The sequence below is a fragment of the Spermophilus citellus genome (assembly GCF_964194105.1).
Source record: "Spermophilus citellus genome assembly, chromosome: 5".
In the NCBI taxonomy this organism is placed as follows: domain Eukaryota; kingdom Metazoa; phylum Chordata; class Mammalia; order Rodentia; family Sciuridae; genus Spermophilus; species Spermophilus citellus.
The window spans coordinates 134,076,289-134,097,006 of record NC_138186.1 but is presented as its reverse complement, the minus strand read 5'-3'; the positions used below and the strand labels follow the sequence as shown (position 1 = coordinate 134,097,006).

General features: G+C 33.8%; 1 protein-coding gene across 2 annotated transcripts in view; it reads right to left on the bottom strand.

The window, feature by feature from the left end:
- Window positions 1-20,718, bottom strand: part of RSPO3 (R-spondin 3) — a 77,459-nt gene that overhangs the window by 35,595 nt on the left and 21,146 nt on the right. For both annotated transcript variants that reach the window (XM_081296483.1, XM_081296484.1), the window contains exons 2-4: window positions 11,929-12,120; window positions 10,057-10,203; window positions 5,268-5,465 (exon numbers count right to left, since the gene is read on the bottom strand). In XM_081296483.1, the coding sequence (XP_081152609.1) occupies window positions 5,268-5,465; window positions 10,057-10,203; window positions 11,929-12,120 (537 nt within the window). The remainder of the gene's footprint in view (window positions 1-5,267; window positions 5,466-10,056; window positions 10,204-11,928; window positions 12,121-20,718) is intronic.

Genomic DNA, 20,718 nt, shown 5'->3' with positions numbered 1-20,718 from the left:
TAAGAGAGAATTATGAAACAAGAGATGGCTATAGTTATATAATGAATTTTGGTGAAGAGAAAGATAAGTAGGGTTGAAACAACTAGGAGTCCTCTCCACTGAGGACATTAAATGAAAAATTGGGCTCGGTTTTTAAGAAGTAACACATATATTTGCATTAAGGAATGGTTCTCTAAGAATGAAGGTTGTTATTTACTACAATGTAAAGCCTTTCATGAGGGTTTTAAGCATAGCTGTATATTTTTATGTTATACAGGAATATTTTAAATTAAAATATTATTAAGTTTTAGGAAAATTGATTATTATATTCATATTGTGAGGTAAAACTTCTGCCTCTGTCCCACCATTTTGTCCTAGTTAACATGTCTTCCTATGAAGTGCAGGTTTTTATTGGTGGCAAGTGGTCTTCTCCAGAATCCAAACAACCCAAGGAATATATAAAAGAAATTGTTGAGTTTATACCACAGTTTCTTATTCTTGATACTTTTAGCAGTTAATAATTTTTCCTGAGAGCAAAGTCATCCCTGGTTGAGAACCATAGTCTCTAGTGCCATTTTATCTGAGCTCTATATTTTATTGACATTTCTTTTACCTGTGTCAAGGCTTCAGTCTAATAACAGGTGTAAGGAAAGAGCAGAAAGTTTCATCCTTCAGTGCTTAAACAGAATGAGTGTCTTTAGTCCAGTTGGCCTTCCATGAGGATGAGAACTAGTAAAGGGCAAAATCTAAGTTCTTCAAACCAGTTGGCATCCTACAATTTTCAATGAATAAAACCATCTATTTGGCTTTTGATGAATTGTTCTGGAAATCTTGGCCATGTACCTTGTTTTGAATTGAATTACTAGTTAATCTAATTCCTTCCTGTAGTAAATTCAACTATAAGTCATTGGAGTAGTTATAAAAATTTAGGAAGCAAACTAAATGACAAAGAAGCAAACCTAGAAACAAAACAGATTCACTGTTGTTTTTTGTTAGAGTTTTAAAAACTGATATTGTTGTAATTTTAAATAGACCATCATAATAATGCATATTTATAATACTGATATTATAAGTTAGCATGTAAGACCTTTCTTTCATGTAATAACCAATAGAATTATTATACTTAATTTTGGGGAGGTACACAAAGCAACCTATAGTATATTAAATCTATACAATAATTTCTGTACTTATTTCCTTGGACATTTTATTTACTTCTATTTTAATGTACTCCTTTTCTAACTAAGATGGGAATAAAACTACGTCATATTTTTTACCAAAAAGGTAGATCCCAACTGCATTTTTCCCATGACTCTTCTCTCTTCTTTCAATTTCAAGATCACCCACTACCTGTAATTAATGAGGATCTTCTTCATGAGTTAGTCATGAATGGAATTTCTTCATTCCTGATGAACTGCACTAAAAATCATCTGTAGGAAATTCTCTTCAGTGAATTAGAGGAATGATAAAATAAGTTAAAAAATACTAACTCTCCTTCCACCTCCATCACACATACAAACACACTTTTGCATCAAATGCAGGCATACACGCACCTCCTGGTTTCACTTCTATCTGAGATGGTTATATCCCATATGTTGAAAAAGTCAATAATTATAAATTGATAACCATTGAAAGTATACTTTCTCCTTCTTTTCTTCCATTTCAATATATTATTTTAATGCCTATATAGTACTTGTCTACATGTTGGTTTATGTAGTCTCTTCAAATATATCTCACATATTTTTGGTATTTCAAATATAATTCAGTAAAGTTTAATTTTTTTATTTGGGCTAGTAATTGATGAATAAGCCTGATAAAGATATCATGTTAGGTAAAGAGGAAATATATCTAAATATGTTTAAAACAGTACACTTATTTACTTATTTTATTTTTATTAAAACTTTGAGTTGGAACTATGCAAATTACATTTATCTCCTTGCATTCACTTACTACATCTATCCTCAACAACAGAAGAGAGATAGGAAAGAAAACTGTGTACAAGATTTTGCAACTTATCTTTTCAACAACACGTATTAATTGAAAAACATCTCACGACTAGGATAAGCCATTCTGTTACTAGAAACTATTTTCTTCTATTCAACTTCTTTGTGCACATTTTGGAAAGTCATTTCTGGTTCTTATCACTCTTCTCTAGGGACTCTGCCTTTGGCAATTACAACACAGCAGAAAAAATCCTGAACACATGCTCCATACCTAGTCCAAATGAGTTATCTACCTCTGTCTATTGTTAACTTCTTGGGCAGGGATCATAGAGGTAAGTTTAAAATTTTAGGCTAAATTTTATAATAAAAACTTTACCTTTTAGTTTACTCACTAAACGAATGTTCCTGTTTTATGACTCTTATTGGTATTTAGGAGAATTCAAATAATAAGATATTTTAGTGGTAGGAGAGATCATGTCTTTATTATTTTGTTATGTTTATCTTTTAAATTACCTAAAGGTTTCTAATGCTTACTCTAATTAAAATAAGAAACATCAGATGGTATAAAAATTAAAAAGAAATTAGTCTTTTACTTTATTTGGCCTGATAATATTCTTCCTTCTATGCATATTTGTGGTTCTTACCACTAAGATGATATATTCAAGATGATAACTAAGTGTTTTATTATATTGTATATGTAACATAAATTTATATCAAACCCTAAATGAGGACTTGCATGATTGTTTTTGTTATTGTCTTGATGGTATGCTTTATATAGTTAAAATTGTGGGATGTCCAGAGGTCATAATTACTTATCTATTTGGTTTCTCTGTGTTCATATAGAATATTTGACAAGTAAACCTCATGGAAAGAAAGGTATAAGGTTAGGGAAGTAGTGAATGAAGGGAGAAACAGATTTGTTCCTGAACTACTTGAAATAGTTCTAAAGAAAACACTGAAAGATGAATGAAGAGTAAGTAAAAGTGAAGCTAGATCTAGAGTTTAATTATAAGTGATCCATATTTTCTACTAAATAGTCTATGCATTATTAAATTTAAAAAGGAATAAAATGACTGAATTCTTTCTAATTGTATAAATTCTCTTGTCAATGTAAAATGTCACTATATCCTCCGAGGCAATCAGAGGGAAATTTTAAGCCAAGTCTTATGTCACAGGTTACTATTTCAAATGCCTTGTGGCTTATTTATCTTATCAGTTACTCATTTTAAGAACTGACATTTTCAATGTTAATGTTTAGATCAAGTTCCAGCCAAATATATTAGAAGACCACATTCTTAAATAAAGGAAATAAAATGTTCCTAGTGTCTTACTTTGATTTTTTTCAATTGGATAAACTTTCCTTAAATTTTAAAAGTAAAGTATACTAATACTGATTAGTACTGTAGAGTCTTGTGGAAAGAATGATATGAGCAAAGACCACCTGTAAGTCATTAAATTTCAAGAAAATTTAGTAAACATAAGTAAACATAGGGCTATGGGAGCATACACATAGTACAGTGATGAAATATTTGATTTCCAAATCCAACTTTTAAAATCTAAGATGTTTTAGATTAATTGGTAACAAATGCCAGAAAGACCTTTTTCACTAGCCAATTTCTTCTTCTTCATCTTCTTTTTTTAAAAATATTTTTTAGTTGTAGATGTATCTTTATTTACTTATTTTATTTATTTATGTATGGTGCTGAGGATCAAACCCAGTGCCTGACACATGCTAGGCAAGTGTTCTGCCACTGAGCCACAATCCCAGCCCCTCACTAGCCAATTTCTATTCCCGAATCTAAATTTTAATCAAAACTTCTTACAAATTTACAAAAGTTTGAAGTTCTTTTTAGAATAACCCATGTGTTCAAGAATATTATCACATTAACTACTTGATGTAATGGTAACAATAGATTATACTTTCTGATGATGGCCATTTTGTGTTGGTATAATGAAAGGTGCTTTGAAATGCACAGGTGACTCCAAATCTTTTTTATATGAACAATGCTCATGTGTGCACAGAGCCCTTCACTGTGCTCCATTAAACTTAGTTCACATACATATAAATTCCTGTAGTACATGGTTTGTGATCATCTGTTCAAATATCTTAACCCTTCACACGACTTTGAGTATACTCTCAGAGACAAAATGCTCTGACAGTATTCTATTTAGATAGGAATCCCTACAGCTAGTACTATGTATGGCCATGAAGTGAGAATTTAACAAAATATGCTGAAAGAATGTGTGAAAAAACTTAGGAAGTTCAATCCAGAGGCAGACTACTCCTTACAAAAAGCAATTACTTGAGAGGCTCATTAACAGGGTCACCAGAAAACTACCAATAGTTACTCAAAGCTACATAACATATTTGTAGGAAGTGGTGCTATGTTCATGAGTGAGAAAGTCAGGAAAATGATATTTTAAAGGTCAACAATTGTGGTTCTTCTAAATGGAAGTTTATTCACTCTCAAGAATCATAATATATAGTATATTTTTCCTTGGAACTCATAAGATTTCAGAACAAGTCCGTGAATAGTTAATAAATATCTAATAGATTTTATAATCTAGTATTTAGAGTTAGTATTACATGGAAAAATCAAACAGACAACCAACCCCCACCTCCCCCCCCCAAGGAATAGAGCATCATTAATGATTGTGCTAAACTCATAAAATACAGACTTGGGTCATTTAATTCAGAGGTAATGTGTGTGTGTGTGTGTGTGTGTGTGTGTGTGTAAGTATATATATATATATATATATATATACACACACATTTAGAGCTGGGGTTGCAGCTCAGTGGTAGAGAGCTTGCCTAGCATGTGTGAGGCTCTGTATTCGAGTCTCAGCACCACATATAAATAAATAAAATAAAGGTCTATCCACAACTAAATATATATTTGTTTTGTCACAAAAATTTGCTACCTAATTACACAACTTTGATTTGTATGCAAGGAGGAAAGGACTAAGTTGGTGTTGTCTCTTTGCCATAGTATTACACAAAATGGAATCAGAGCTTGTGTTATAAGACTTTTAAAAAGTCTTCTAGGCACTAAGAAGGTGGATCATAGAAAAAATAATTGCCCAGATGCTTATAATATAAACTCATGCATCACAATTCAGTTAGCACACTTTTATAGTAGCATAATGTTCTGAGATTAGGCTCCAGTTTTTAAAATTATCAGACCTATATTCTATAATGTAGGGTAAACATATTCTTTGTTTGTACACACTGTAGGATTTTAGACATGAGTAACATGGCCAAATATTTCCTAAGAAATATTTAATGCATAAAGCAAGATATACATCAAATTATGAGAATTCAAACAAGCACATTTTGTATGACTGTACCTCGTTCTCCCTTCTGACACTTCTTTCTTTGCACTGTACACTTTCTTGTCTCACTCGTAGGTGGACACAGGTTACCCTTGGCTGAAGGATGCTGTATTATTTCTCGGACCCGTGTTTCAGTCCCTCTTTTGAAGCCACATGTTTTTCCTTTCTTCATGCATGGACTCCAAGGGCTCCATTCACTGGCCTCACAGTGCACTGAAACAGAACAGCAAAAACAGTCTCAGTTGGCTTACAACACTGTCATGATTGTTAAATAAGAAAGATTTGCTTCCCTCAATACTTGCCCAAATTTTGAGGATAAAACCTGAAGATCAGAGTTGGGTAAGATGACTTAAGTATAAATCAGAGAATTGAAGAAGCAGAAATAGAATGCTTTCAGGTTTTTTCATAATTCTTAGGTAAATTCATTCTTACATTGGATTTACATTTTGCTCTAGATTTGATTAACTCAGGCAATAATACAGTTAATCACAACTGATCAATGCTTTATAATTTCCAGAGAACCCCTACAATTATCTATTGATTCTGACCAGAACTTGAGAGAAGATGTGATTATTTGCTAGAGAATTGATTTTCAAACTTCAGTATGCATCAGAATTACCTGAGGGTCTGCTAAAACACAGAATGCTGGACCCCACAGCTTGAGTTTCTGATTCAGTTGTCTGGCATGGGGCTGTGAATTTGCTTTCCTAACAATACAGGTGATGCTGATTTGTAGATACTAAGAATAGCCTTTGAAAACTTCTGTACAATAGAATGATTGAGCAGCAAATGAATCCAGGTCTTTGGCCTACATTCACAGCCTTTCTTACTTCTGTGCAGAAGAGCCCTTAAATATTGCCATTTATTACTGGGTATGGTTCAGCATAACAGCATCTATTATAAGGGAATTCTGGGATTATTTCAGTTGATAACCTGCTTCTAGAATGAACTTGACTGAGTGATCCCTAAGAGAAATTGAGTTACCTTTTCTTAAGGTTTTAGAGATTTGTTTCCTTTTTCTGTATGCAGTATTCATGTCTTTTCAATAATGACTTTCCCAAGTTTTAGAACAGATATTTGTACTTCCAACAAAAAAGAAACATTTGAAAACTTCTCTTCTTATATTTATAACCACTGAACTTCCTAACTTAGTAACAAGTGACACAGATTCCAACAGCAACACTTTCCCATGATACAACCCATGCCAAGTTTCCTAGAAAACTCTTCTGTCTTAATGAATCCTTGTTTTAGAGCAGAATGCTCTTTGATAACAACCTCAAGACACATGACCTTGTTGGGCATGGTGACACTACTTTGAAAGCTGAGGCAAGAGGGTTGCAGGTTCAAGGCCAGTCTGGGCAAATTAACAATACCCTGTCTCAAAATAAAATTTAAAGCAGGTGTGAGGTATAGTTCAGCAGTAGAATGCCCCAGCATTGTACACACGCATGGGTGCACACACACACACACAGACACACACATACAAAAAGAAACATAACCTAAGTATATTATAAATTTAAATCCATTCATCATACATTTCTCTCAGGCTTTTTCAGTTCCTTTCAATACCTGAATGTAACACAGAGTTAAATAAAAGTGATTACACACTAGATACTTGAATTTAAGTTTCTGTGATCTTGAGCTTTAGTGAACCACTTTCAAAATAGTCTTCATGATCAATTAACCACCATAATTATGGTTAAAGAATAGAACAACCATTAATAACATCATAAACATTTTCCAGTTATGAACATTATCTTCCAGCATCCCATCTCAAACTTAACCATTGAAAAAGTAGCGGATCTTTAATACATAAAATAAAAATATGTCCAAAATGAAAGTAAAAATATTGGAAAGATTGTGAGCTCTAATTTTGTCTAGTATTCATTTAATGCCATAATTAAGAGGACTACATTAGGAAACATTGTTGAATGCAGAAATGACCAGACCTGGGTGTTCTTTCATAGTAGAAAAAATGGTAAAGAAAAATGTGTATTTAGCCTTCAGAAAACCAGATTTAAAAAATTACAACATGGGTAAGTATTGGTCTATAGTCAGAAAGTGAATGGTGCTGAAAGTGAAATTGTAATGACACCCTTTGACAATTACATTGGAAGAAGAAGTACATTCAAACTAATGGGGTTAGGTATTAAAAAGCTCTAATAAGACAAGAGAGTTAAAATGCCAGGAGAGGAGAATCACTTTTTTCCCATAGAAATAGTAGAATAAACTATATTAGCATCCAGAAAAAATGGAAATTTTGGAGGAAATGCTAAAGATAACAAAAAGGTTATAGTCAGGTTACTAAATGAACAATGGAGAACTGGAGCAATACTTGGTTAAGAGATAGTTTTTTAAAAAAAAAAAGCAGAAAATCACTTAGTTTCTGTGTTTCTTCTATCTTCTGTAATAAGAACAATCTCAACATTGGAAATCTCTAGCTATTCACTAATGAAGCAAGTGTCTCAAAAACAATAATGAGCTGCCTTCCCCTGGTACTAGTTATGTTGAAATTGACCATTAGTCTTGGGTAACAGTGAAGGGGAGGAAAATTGGGAGGAAAATTTAACTGGATGTCCTACCATTATTGGTCTTGCAATACCATTTTGTTTTTGCTCAGTTCTTGCTGATCAACTACATGGTTCCACAGAAAATCTATCAAGGACATCTTCTTCCATCTGTGACTAATAGAATAAGATCACTTCTCCAATGAGGATGACAGAATGACAGTGAAGAAAGAAAGCTAATAACTGAGCACCAACTGGAAAGAATATGTCCTCTTATAAAATTGGGTACAGTGGATGTTTATGCTTATTTTGACCTGAAACCTCGGGGAATACGTATGTGATGGCAAAAGACTCCAGTTCCACATCAGGGCAGTGTTTTCTTTGATTTTGACCTTTCCACTCAATTTGAAATCTAGGTAGGAAGCCAGAGATACAGTTTTTATATTTTTAGCAAAGGGAAAGACATATTTTGTTGGGTAGCCAGTGGGGAGCTAAGGTTAATGTACTAAGTATAGCCCTGACAACATGCAATATGGCCTGGGGGTTAAGATTTCAGCTCTCTGGGTCCTATTTTTCATGGTTGTTAGGGGAATAGGCTTTCATTTTCTTCTGCATGGTGAAGTAGGTCATCTTCTTTCCTGAAATTCTGGGGCAAGCCGATATGTGTGGCGCCGGTAGGCCAGATGGCACCTGATGGGAGACAGCCCTTATGGACAAACAAGAGCCAACCCTGAAATAAAGTCTCTGGTTTGCACTACTATTGTGTCCTAGGTCCTTTGTACCTGGTAAATGAGCTAAATGAAGTTAAGTGGCCTTTAGACTGCTAGTACATATTTTAAAATATAAACCTCCTAAATTTGTGTTAAAAAATAATCTAGTTTTACTGGTAGAATAAAACTAGGAAACATTAAAGGCTAACCCAACAGTACCAAATGTTAAATGCTCTTTCGGATAAGAAAGCTTTTAATACCTTTAATATAAATAATATCTGAACACAGAGTGCTACACCTTCAATCACTAAGAAAATTTCAATGTGGGTCCTTTTTTTCTGGGTAAATAAATCCCACAAACTCAGTAATTCATCTTGAATTTCTATCCTTGAATATTCCACAAGCATGTTCCCATTTTTTTTTTTTTTATTCCAAGTTTGGAACTGATTACCTCTAATCGTCAGCCCTCAGGACCTGTAAAGAGATCAACTTGAAGTGCTTTCTCATGTATCTTTTACCCTTTCCTAAGCTGTTTTTCTGAGTTTTTATTGAGAAGAAAAAAATGTAATCAGAAAGAGTCATGAACTGGTTCAGGACTGTTATTTTCCAGATGCTTCTGAGGTTACTTTTAAAATATCATCTATTTGTTTCATTCTACCCAAACCATTGTTCAGAAATAAAAATTCTATGGAGGACCTGAAATGGTTAAATCACCACCTTATATTTACTGCTCCAACACTTAAATTCTGAAGGGTCTGTGCTGTGGCCCCAGGGCTGTCCTGGAGACTATCTTGTACTGAATCAGGAGGGCTGTTGTGTGCACATGCCAACCTCAGTGCAGCATCAAAGGTTCCTGCAGTTCTTGCCCAGGGGATTTTGAGCTTTCCTATGCTGTTTTCTCATTAGGTTTAGCATCTGCTCCCCAAGTGTTCATAAAACTCATAGCTCAAGTAGCTGCACAACATTTAAAAGAGGGAAAATATAGCCTGACAGTGATCTGTTATTTAGACAAACAACTTGTCTCAGGGACCTCCCCTCTAGGAAACTCAGCCTGCAGTTTATCAGATCCCGGGACTCTCTCCTTTTGTTAGTTTGAGTAAGTCCAAAATATTTCTTTTTTTCTTTCTGAATACCTGTGCAAGCAGAACATTGAAGCATTAATGGACTTATCAAGAGAAAATATTCCCTCCTTGGAAAATAACTTTGGTTATTGGTTGATATTAGACCTAGGTGTTTTGTGAAATCATTGCTTTAATTACTTCAAGATACAGAGACTAATTCTAAGTAAAACTTCATTAGGTAATGATGCAAAATAAATCTACAGTGTTCAGAATAGTTGAAACATACAAACAGTCCTTAAGAAATAATGGAGCACTCATTGGATGAAAAATGTTACTGTGATACAGGCTAGATAATGCTATGAGAGCATCTTTAGAATAGGATCTTTGTAAAGAAGGATGGAGAGAGCCTCTTAAGAGACAATTGTTGAGGCTCTTGTGAGACTGGACTTTGAGAAGCACCTTCATGGAGAATGACTATCATGTGAGGTGTTTCTCATCCGTTCTAAATTTCAGAAGTCCTCCTCACCAATACTGATGCACTCCATGGTATGGTTGTTGGCTTCCAACCCTTCTGGGCAATTGTCAAGGCACTTTCCAAGGTGTAAGTAAAATCCACTTTTACACTTTGTGCAGAAATTTTTGTTGAAACACGTATCGCAGTCAGCCTTGCACTCTGAAAAAAAAAATAGAGAAATATGCTTTCATGATCTTTTCATAACTATTGTTGGACCATTTTTCCATACACAGGCAATTTTGTATCAAAAACACACTTGGGGTTCAAATTTATCTTGCTAAAATGAGTTAAAGATTCCTCTATAGTCATTTAGTTGACGTATATCAGTTGTTGATTTAATATCATGTACTAATTACCTAATGAAATGTTTTGATTATATAGGATGAGTATTCCCTTTCCTAATGTCTAAAACCCCAAATGCTCTGAAATAGGACACTTTTTTTTTTTTTAGCACCACACTAATGTGACACTCAAAATGTTTCTGATTTCAAATGTCTGAATTTGGGATGCTCAACCAGTAAAAACTACATAAATATTCTAAAATGTAAAAAAACTTCAAATTCTGAAACACTTCTGGTACCAGGCAACTCAGATAAGGGATACTCAACTTGTACATATATATTGCCAAAACTGGTTACAGGACAAGTATCTATTTGTATTAAACCATAGTGAAGATGTCTCATTAGAACTTTTACAAACTATACTGAGATACTCTCTTGTACTGTTCTTATTCACTCAACAAATATTTGATTTGCAGTATATGCCAGTGATTATTCTAGATATTGGTTGATAGCAATTCACATGAGAAAAAAGATTCAGACTGCACAAAGCTTGCATTCTAGGAGGAAATATAATAAAAACAACAAATTGACCTTCTTGTAGTAATCCTATAAGCCAGGATTATCACAAGAATTTTATAATATTAAGTTAGTTAAACTTTAAAACAACCCAACAAGGAAGTCCCTATGATGATTCCCATTTTACAAATAAGGTGCTTGAAGCTCAAAAGGTTATGTAATTAGCTGAGAACCAGAGAGGTGAATTGTTTTTCTAAACCAGGCAGTTTGATTTCACTTTTCAGTGAAAAGCACTCTGAAAAAACAACAAAACAACCACAAAAGAAAAGGGAAGAAAAAGAACTGGGAAATAACTGACAAAGGGAAAGACTGATTATTTTGAATAAGATGGTCATGGAATACCTCTCTGGGAAGATGGTCATGGAACACTGCTCTGACATGTGAGAAGAATTCCAGATGAAATGGGAGAGCTAGCCATGCAAAGGCAGGCAAAGATCTTTCCAAATTTCCAGAAGAGCCAGCATACAACAGTAATTACAAAGGCTGGAGGTGGGAAGGCCTTGTTAGGAGACCAGATGAGGCTGGTGCAACATGGTAGAGAGGGAGTCCTAGGAGATGATCGTGGAGGGACAGATAGACAGCTATATGGTATTTCCTAATTTATAGTTTTGAAAGTTCACTTGGGTTCAGTGTGGAGTGCAGACTCCCTGGGTCCAGAAGAGAATATATCCAATGGATGAAATAAATGTTTGAGTTGCTACACTCAAATCCTTTGGTAGCCTAAAAAGCTACAATGATTCAAGTAATTAAATACCATTTTTGATGGTCACGGGAACTAAGATGGTATTGATGCTTACAGTACTTTTCCATAGGTTCAATAAGTAATAAACATGTTCTCAGTCTTAGCTTTTCAATTAAAAGAAAACCACATGATTTTTGCTTTATCTTGCTAAATTTAAGTATGGTTTAGCCTAATCATCAGGTAAACACTATTTACTTAACACTATCACAGATATATTAGAAGCGATTTCAATCTGAAAAAGTCCCCAAGGATGAGATAAAAATATAATGTTGTGTAGGTACTTACTTGTACACTTATTTATATCTGGATATCGAGTTCCATAATATCCACTTGGACATGAAGAGAGACACACTCCTATCTGCTTCATGCCAATTCTTTCCAGAACAAAAAATAGTCTGGGCTTACATGACAAACATCCATTGTAATCTGAACACGTTGCACAGCCTCCTTGGCAGCCTTGACTGACATTAGGATGCACTGGGGAGACAAATGAAGAAAGACAAAAACAAAGGTTAATTTATAAACATAGAAGTTGCATGACATTTTCTGGTAGTGTTTACATTTCTTTCACTAGCTTTCAATTTGGTGGTAATGGTTGAATGAAGCAGAATTTTTTTCCGACCTTTTTTTTTTTTTTCGGTGGGATATGATATTCCTTTTAACACATATGTTGCCTGTAATTTCAAAGTTCATAAAATTTGTGCATTTGAAAAATAGCAATGCATTTGGCTTGAACAATCTGTAGAATACATATGCAAAATACCCTTACTAGTTAGTTCCTTGGGAAATTAGGGACTATATGTAAAATATCCTTACTGAATTAGCTTCTCTGGAAATTAGGGACTGGCAATTTTATGCTCACATGTGAATTGAAATTAATACACATGGCTTTAGTTTTTCATTTATGTGGTAGGTGATAAGCACATGTCTTTAATTTCTTCAGTAATATAATTACACACACTAGGGTTTGAGAAAGGATACTAAGATATTTATTTTCAACTATGGTATATTAGAGAACACAATTTTACTCTTTTTGATTCAGTGCAAATTGATTCTGAAACTATGTTAGCTACTCACCACCCTCCAATGCTTTCTTGAAATATTTCTTCTCAAGTGGGTTTAATAATTGCCAACACAAATTGATACAATGCTGTAAATTTAATATTACTAGTATTTCCATGAGGGCCATATGCAAGTGCTTATGGTAATTTATTCTCAGTATTGTATATTTGGGACACTCTTACAATTTCTGTGCCCTCGTTTTGTGCTTACTGAAGTAAAGACCTTATATGCTGAGGATAGACGAGTCTGTCCTAAGAATATGGCTACACGTATTCCCAGGTTTCAAAGAATCACTCATGTAAGAGTGTCCATTATTAATTTAGAGAAAATATGAATACACATCTGGGGAGATTGATGTTTACCTCAGGTCATCCCCACTTTAACCTTCTTATGACTATTAACTGTGTGTGATGTGGTAGAAACTGCTGCCTAAGGGACGTCTTCCTTGTGACCAGGGTTTGGGATGATTTCCCCTGCTAAAATATTCTCTATTCAAATATAAGATGAATAGCGTTTTTTTTTTTTTTGTCATTTCAGAATGCTAGAAGGGAAAAAATGTTCCTTTGAAAAACAAAGGTTGATGAACAGGAATTGAAGGTATCTCCACATATTTCTGACTTCCTTTGTTGGAAAAGGAAGGTATAGCTCTGATAGGCCATGCTGTTATTAGTCTGTATTCAGTAATATTTGGTTACTAAATTCTTTCTTATAAAACAAAGAGCTTCAGACTTACCTAGTAGGGGTACCCATAAGATCAAAGAACCTTACATAGGGGTGCATGGGTGAGCTACACAGAGGTCATTTGGTTGACCAGCATCCTCTGTCTGTAAGAAGCCATCCTGGAATCAGCCACAGGAACCACAAACAGCTCATTCTCATTCCAAGACATTTTGTAAATAAACTGAGGAAATGTGTGGGGGGAAGGGAAGTCTGCTTTTCCTGTCTATGCTCTTCTGCAGGGTGGGACAATCATATAAAGTGGCACAGGAGGTTTAGACATTATAGGGCCCTGGGGACTTGTAAGTGAAAACTGCTTTCCAAGTAACAGGGTCATTTTTCATGCCAGTAACTCAGCATTGGAGACTTACAGAAAATGTGTACATATTTTAAGCAGGGAAACACCCTAAGAAAGGAAAGGGTCAAGAGAGCTCTATGTTCAGAATATATTAGAGTTCATTTCAAGAAATGAGAGGTGTCAGTAAAAACCCGCAACCCTTCTTCGAAAAGAATTGCCTATGGAAAAGTGGACCTCACTTGAAATAGAACTGCCTCAAGTCCCCAGGCACTAAGTGGCTCTGGGTTCAGGGAAGATGGATCAGGTTGGTCCATGCCAGCATGTCCTTATTTCTGAAATGCAGCTGCTTAAAAGAAAACACATTTGCAAATTTATATATCTTGAAACGTTTGTCAATTATAGTATAAATTTAAATAGATCAGTTGTCAGTATCAGCATGGTTTACATATCAAAACCTCAAATACTGGGATTCCTTAAAATAAATTTCACTTTTTAAAAAAAAATGGGTTTGGGGTGTTTGGAAAGTTCTTAGGAGGATCTCTGTATGGGTCATGATTGAAACCAGTATCCATTGAAATTATGAGGTATGTTGAAAATACCTCACTCAATTCTCTTTTTTTCCTGAGCCTTTTACTGATGAAATGTACCACAGTTGACACTGTGCTACAGTAAATCTTTTCACCTGTCTTTTTAATATTTTGTCTATGAAGACAAAGGTTTTTGAAAAAATACTTTTGAAAAATCAAGGAAGACCCAGTTGTCCCAACTTGCCAGGAAAATTTGTTTATTTCTTGTTAGTGAACTTTCAATGGGGGCAGTGAACTTTGAATATGAAATGAAGACAAACTTTATTTCTTCAAAAAAGCTTCAATGCTGGCTGTGGACATAAGAGAAATTGAGATTATGAAGTCCAGATTCTATGATCCTATTTTTTTATTGTTGAATTCTGTAGTGACTGCTTTCTTGAATGCTGTATAAGGATCACTCAAATTATACAGTCTGTATTACACAACTAGATACAAATTTCCCAAACTTCATCTTAAGTCAAGAGCTTTTACTTTTTATATGGAAACCACAGAAAACTTTGGTCTGGATTGACTGTAACAGCTTTTTCAGCCATAAAATCTTGTGATCCTAAAATGGAAAATAGAATTTTACTTTGTTGTGCCTCTTCATAATTCCTATTCTAATAATAACTTCATTTTTATTTGTAAATTTCTTTTCCCAAGCAATATTTTTCTACTGTATTTTATATAAGCAATGTAGATCTTGGTGGTGGAAAGCAAGGGGAGATTTCATGGAATATCTAATGCTTGAACTCAATTTTAGAAAGTGAGTTGGAGTTTACCAGTACATAAATGGTCCTGTGGGGCCAGGGGAAGAAACACCACAATCACCCAAACCGAGGAGACTGGCATGAGTTCAATCCAAGTGGTGCATAAGTAGTGGGTTATGGAAAAATGAGGACTATCAGAAAGATTGGTAGAGAGTAGATCTAAATTATGGAATGCTTTGTTGGCTGTGCCAAAGAAATTATCCTGTAGACATAGGGGTTTCAATCCAATGGGTGATACATCAGTTTTCTGTTCAAAAGGAATTCTCCTAGTAGCATGGGAGTCCTGGAAACTGGGAGATGAATAATGTAGTGTTCAGGGTAAAAGACAGACAGTAGCTTATATGGCTGAAACAGTATAATCTGGTGAGAAAGGGATGCATGTTCTAAGGATATTTAGGAGATAGAATCAATCAAATATGGCAACCAAATAAATGTGGCCTGAACAAGAAAGGGGATTTGGGAAGCTTCTAGTTCTCACCAGTGAATAGAGAGGGGAGGAGCTACCAGGTGAATAAAGCCTGCATGGGGAGGATTAGGACACAGTGTGTAGAATAAAGAGGTCAGAAAATATAAATATCATTTAAAGTCACTAATTTTCAGGAATGGAGCTTACTTTGGGGTGGTTACTGGAGACATACATGGGAGTGTCTGGTGTTGCCTATTTAATTAAAGATGTTCTGAAAGTGGAGAACATTGATAAATGGTAGGAAAAAAGACAATTCCAAATAAACAACATTTGGTAAGAGAAAAGATGTATTATAAACAGATTTTAATAATACTTTACATTTCTATACCAATTTCAAATAAAGCATCTCATTAAAAAACTAAGTTAACTGTGGTAACTGTCCTATGATGTATATAAGTAAGTTGGAGCTATCATAATTACTTATTTTTAAACCCTAAAATAGGACTCAAAGAAATACTACAAATCACTGAATTAATATTGAGTTTAGATCAAGGGCTAAAACACATATCTTTGATATCTGGTACTTATTTATCTAAATACAAATAAACTTCAGATGTGCAACAGGGATAGATATGAGTGGGAAATGGACAAATTCACAGGAAATTTAAATTGGGATCTTAAGATTTTACACAGTAAAATTAGTATGCCTTTCTTAAAATTAAGAAAGAGGTAAATATCTTTTCTCAACCTATTTATGAGGGTTAAGTGTATGAAAAGGGTATATATTAATGCATAATTTAAAAACTATTTGCAGTGTCTGAATTGTCAACACTCCTGAGTTAAATGACTTCAGTTTCTCTAGCTTTTAAACAAGCCTTCCTACTATCTCCTTGATAACCTTCAACTTGTGATAAATAACTGATGAAACAGTTCCTAAGGAACTTACTATTGGCATGAGAGTTAATTCAACTGTGATATTCAGAGCATCAAGTGTTTTCAGTTTTGTTGTTTGATGCTGAGAATTGAACCTAGAGCCTCATGCATGTTAGGCAAGCATTCCACCATTGAGCTACACCCCCAGCCCCAGAACATAGAATTTTAGAGGGTACCAGCGCATTTGGTAAATATACCATGTTACTAATTTTCAGTGTTTATGATATATCAAACCAATTACAATATTGAAAACTAAGTTCTCCTTCTTTAATAATTTAAGTGCAAGCTCCTAAGATTTGTCTTACTCTAATGCCTTTCTAAAGCTCAACTGAAAATGTACCACTATCTATTGTATATTTCTATGTGGAATAATCCATTATTTTATGCTGCTAGTTACCTCTGATGGTACTTTATTTGTGGCTAGAGGATTTAAAAAATACCAAATTTGATAAATTAGGCTTGTAAGACAGGTTTGATTGAATTCAAAGGGAGTTCTAAATAAAGAAATGGTTTATTGATTTCATAATTTATATAATTAAAAATTTATAGTAACAAATGTGATAAAAGTTATTTTAAACCAAAAACAGCATAAAACTTATACAAAGTCTTCTGAAAGAATTCTTGTTTTCACATTTACTAATTTCTTTCCTGTGTGCAGGAGCCTTATGAGTCAGGGTAGGGAAAAGATAGCAATGGAATTCCACAGTTATATTTTACATTTGTCCTTTTCTCCAGGTCTTCTCCTTTTACAAGGATCTTCACATTGAACATAAGTTTCTTGAGGGCAGGAATATGATTGCTTTGATAATTTCCTGTTAAGTTTCTCGATGATTCCCAGTTTCTACACAGCGTGGCTATTTATTGAATAGGTTCTTGATAAATAATAATAATAATAGAATATTAATAAAATAATTAAATAATTAAATAATAATAATAATTATTATTATTTTACTGGAGATTGAAACCAGAGACACTTTATCTTTAATTAATGAAGGCAATAAATAGAAAAAAATAGGGCTGAGGTGGTAAGTCGGTGATAGAGTGCTTGCCTCTCAAGTGTGAGACACTGGGTTTGAATAAAATAAAGGTATCGTGTCCACCTACAATAACAACAACAACAACAAATTTAAAAATTAGAAAAAATAAGCTACTGTATTTCACCAGAGTTGTTATATCAGTCCAAAAATTGGTCTTTAACTTTGCATCACGGTATTGTCCCATGGCACATTTCTGTTCAACACATGGCTTAAAAGGCAAAGATAGCAGCAATGAATTCACCAGTGGCCTATGGAAGTGCTTTGTCTTCTTGGAAGCTTAAGCCTAGAGCTCTCAGCACTCATGCATTATCAGTATATTTCTGAAAGCTGAAACAGCTAGTTTGTCAGATAAGGAAACCAATAATAGCAATAGTGGTATAGAATCTTCTAATACAAAAGGTTAAATTTTCTAAGTCCATACTTTGCAGCACAGAAGTGAATTTTCTTAAGTGTATTGATAATAATGCACAAATCAATGACAACTAATGTATTAGCTCCCCCCACCCCAGAGCAGAAAAATGTTCAGTAAACTGTCATGAAGAAATGATTTGGGCTATTTGGTTTTGATATATATTCACAAGTATTCTGTGCACCTTAATCTGTACCAAAGAGAGTTTAGTAATAAATGATTTTAGCAATACTAGCAAATTTTTAAAAGTTTAAAAGTTTACTATAATGGTTGCACTCCACTTTTTTGCAAAAATATTTGATATAAAATCTGTAATGATTACATGGTAAAATATGGTATCTGTGCTTTTTAAAAATAATAAAGATGTTAAGTCAATAAATACTTAAGAGAAAGTATCTATAATAACTTATTTTTATGTGGGCTGTGCCTATAGACTTCTGGTAAAAGAATCAAGTTCCAAGTCACATACAATTTGAAGATGTTTAATTATGAAATAAATCATTCAAAATGAAATTATGAAAATTTTCTAAAGGTCATTTAGTTGAATAATACATTGACCTAGAGAAAATGTGGGATTTTTTTTCTTGCCCAAGTTAGAACAACACATTTCTACCATATCTGAGAACTTGATTGTTACTGAACCATATTTAAGTTTAGTGTAATGCTACAGTTAAGATGTTTCATGGTCCTTATGGAATGCTTGGCAACATCCACTTTTAGAAAAATCTTATGTTAAAAATTTGAATTACTTGGCAGTCCCCTTCAGATTCTGTTGTGTCAAATAAGAAAATACTGAAAGTCAATTTTTAAAAATTTATTTATAAGTTAAAAAGCTTTCAAAGTAGAACTGACAATGAACAGGTCTCCAGAGCCATTTAAACAATTAGGAGAAGTTAGGTATAGAAAGCAAGATATGTACAAAAGTTTTCTGAATAAATATAATTACTTTTTGGGATTCAACTCTCTTTTGGCATTCCCAAGCTATGAAACTGCATGAATCAAGGTTTACTCATAGTCCTCCATAGTTATTATCTATTAATAATTTTTGAAAGAGATATATGTTTATGCATCTAAACATATATACATCTTGCTATTTTTGAAATACTGTTTATCGCTTGATGGTTTAATGGTTTAATAAACCAATGTCTTAATCTTCAAATGAATTAAAATTCACCTATTATTTACATGACATATATATGCATATGTGATTGTATATATGTGATATGGAAACATATACATAACAGACATGCACATGCACACCCATGCACACATACACCTATGCATATTATTTGGCCTATTATCAAAGTCAATAGTATAGACTTTAATTGAACTATAACAGGATAATAGTTTGTGCTGTATGTTTTAGTCCCACTGAATCAATCTCTAATCTGAAATTTTGTTTTTACACCAGTGAAACTTAGAATTCCTAAGTCTGAGAGAGAAACATACTCAACAGCTGCTGAATACAGTCCAGTTGGTGCTCCACCATTATTATGTGGGGAAACACATTATTTATAATGGAAGTGATTTCTTTGACAACTTGGTAAATCTTTCCTTTTCACTTACTAAATAATAATTTCCTAAAGGAGTCTAATATTTGTATTCTATAAATACTTTAAGATAAAACCACAGCAATAAGACAAACCTAACATTAAATAGCAACTATCTTTTCTTTTTACTTGAATCAAGTCAGCTCAAAATATTGCAAAAATTCTCAGTAAATGATGTTAGCTGTAGAATTCCTGAAATCTAAGGTATGATGAATACTTGGTAGCTAGATGTGAACTTGGTGGGCAAGGGCTTTATTTTGCCTCATCACATGTTGTAGGATCAAGACTAGAAACAAAAGATGGAGATGGATGCAGAACCAACAAGTGCAATGATTTTTAAGACTGTGGGAAAGAACCAGGCCTGAGGATCATCACTATCATGAGGAAATCATGAGGCTGTAGAGATGTGAGTGATATGACATAAAGTTAGAGAAGGGCAGAGCCTGATCCTAAAGGCCCTTCCAGAGGGAAGTGAATAGTCTCAGTCTATTTACACTCTGCATTTCTAAGTAAATCTCAAAAGGAAGGAAAAGAACCCATGTGGCCTGATACAGTTATTCACTTTAATTTTTGTTAATTTCATGAGTCTTGGAACAGAACCAGTATGTTGTATTCCATGAAAATATGTTCTATTATTAATTTTTACATTAGAGGAGAATGTTCTAATTAGTAACAAACATGAGAATTTACATTCAGATCCCAACCTTTGAAGAGACTGTGCATCCATCTACATGCTCTTTGCTCTTGGGAACAGTTCATTTCTCCTTTGTCCCTCCCCATCTCCCACCAGCAGTAATTTTAGTCTGCTTTGGGTTTTAAATTTTCACTGCTCTTTTATTGGAGGGTATGTGGGGGTGGGGTAGAGGAAGAGAAATGGTAAAATTATGAAATATGTAAGCAGTCATAAGAACAAAGAAAGGATAAAAAGTTTAAAAATTACCATCTTGCACATCATCTTTTCTTGCATTTTTCTAAACTCTTGCCATTAGCAATGCATATGAAATATCAGTAACAATAATGTTATGGCTTTCACTTTTAATATAATCTTTTAAAAAAACAATTTCAACATTATGTTCTTTTATTCATTAAATGAATTAATAATCCACAGAGTAATTTCGAAACGGACCCTTGAGAAGTAGTGAAAACCCATATTAGTTTTCCTGTAACCAACCAGGCAGCTATAGTTGATACTGCTATAAAGACTGTAACAAAACTTTTGCAGGATTAAAAATAAAGTCCCCCCCCCCAAACCACAGATAGAAACTATCATAAAGTTAATGCACTCTGCTACGTGTTAAAATGTAAGGTACTGAATCAGCATCTCTAG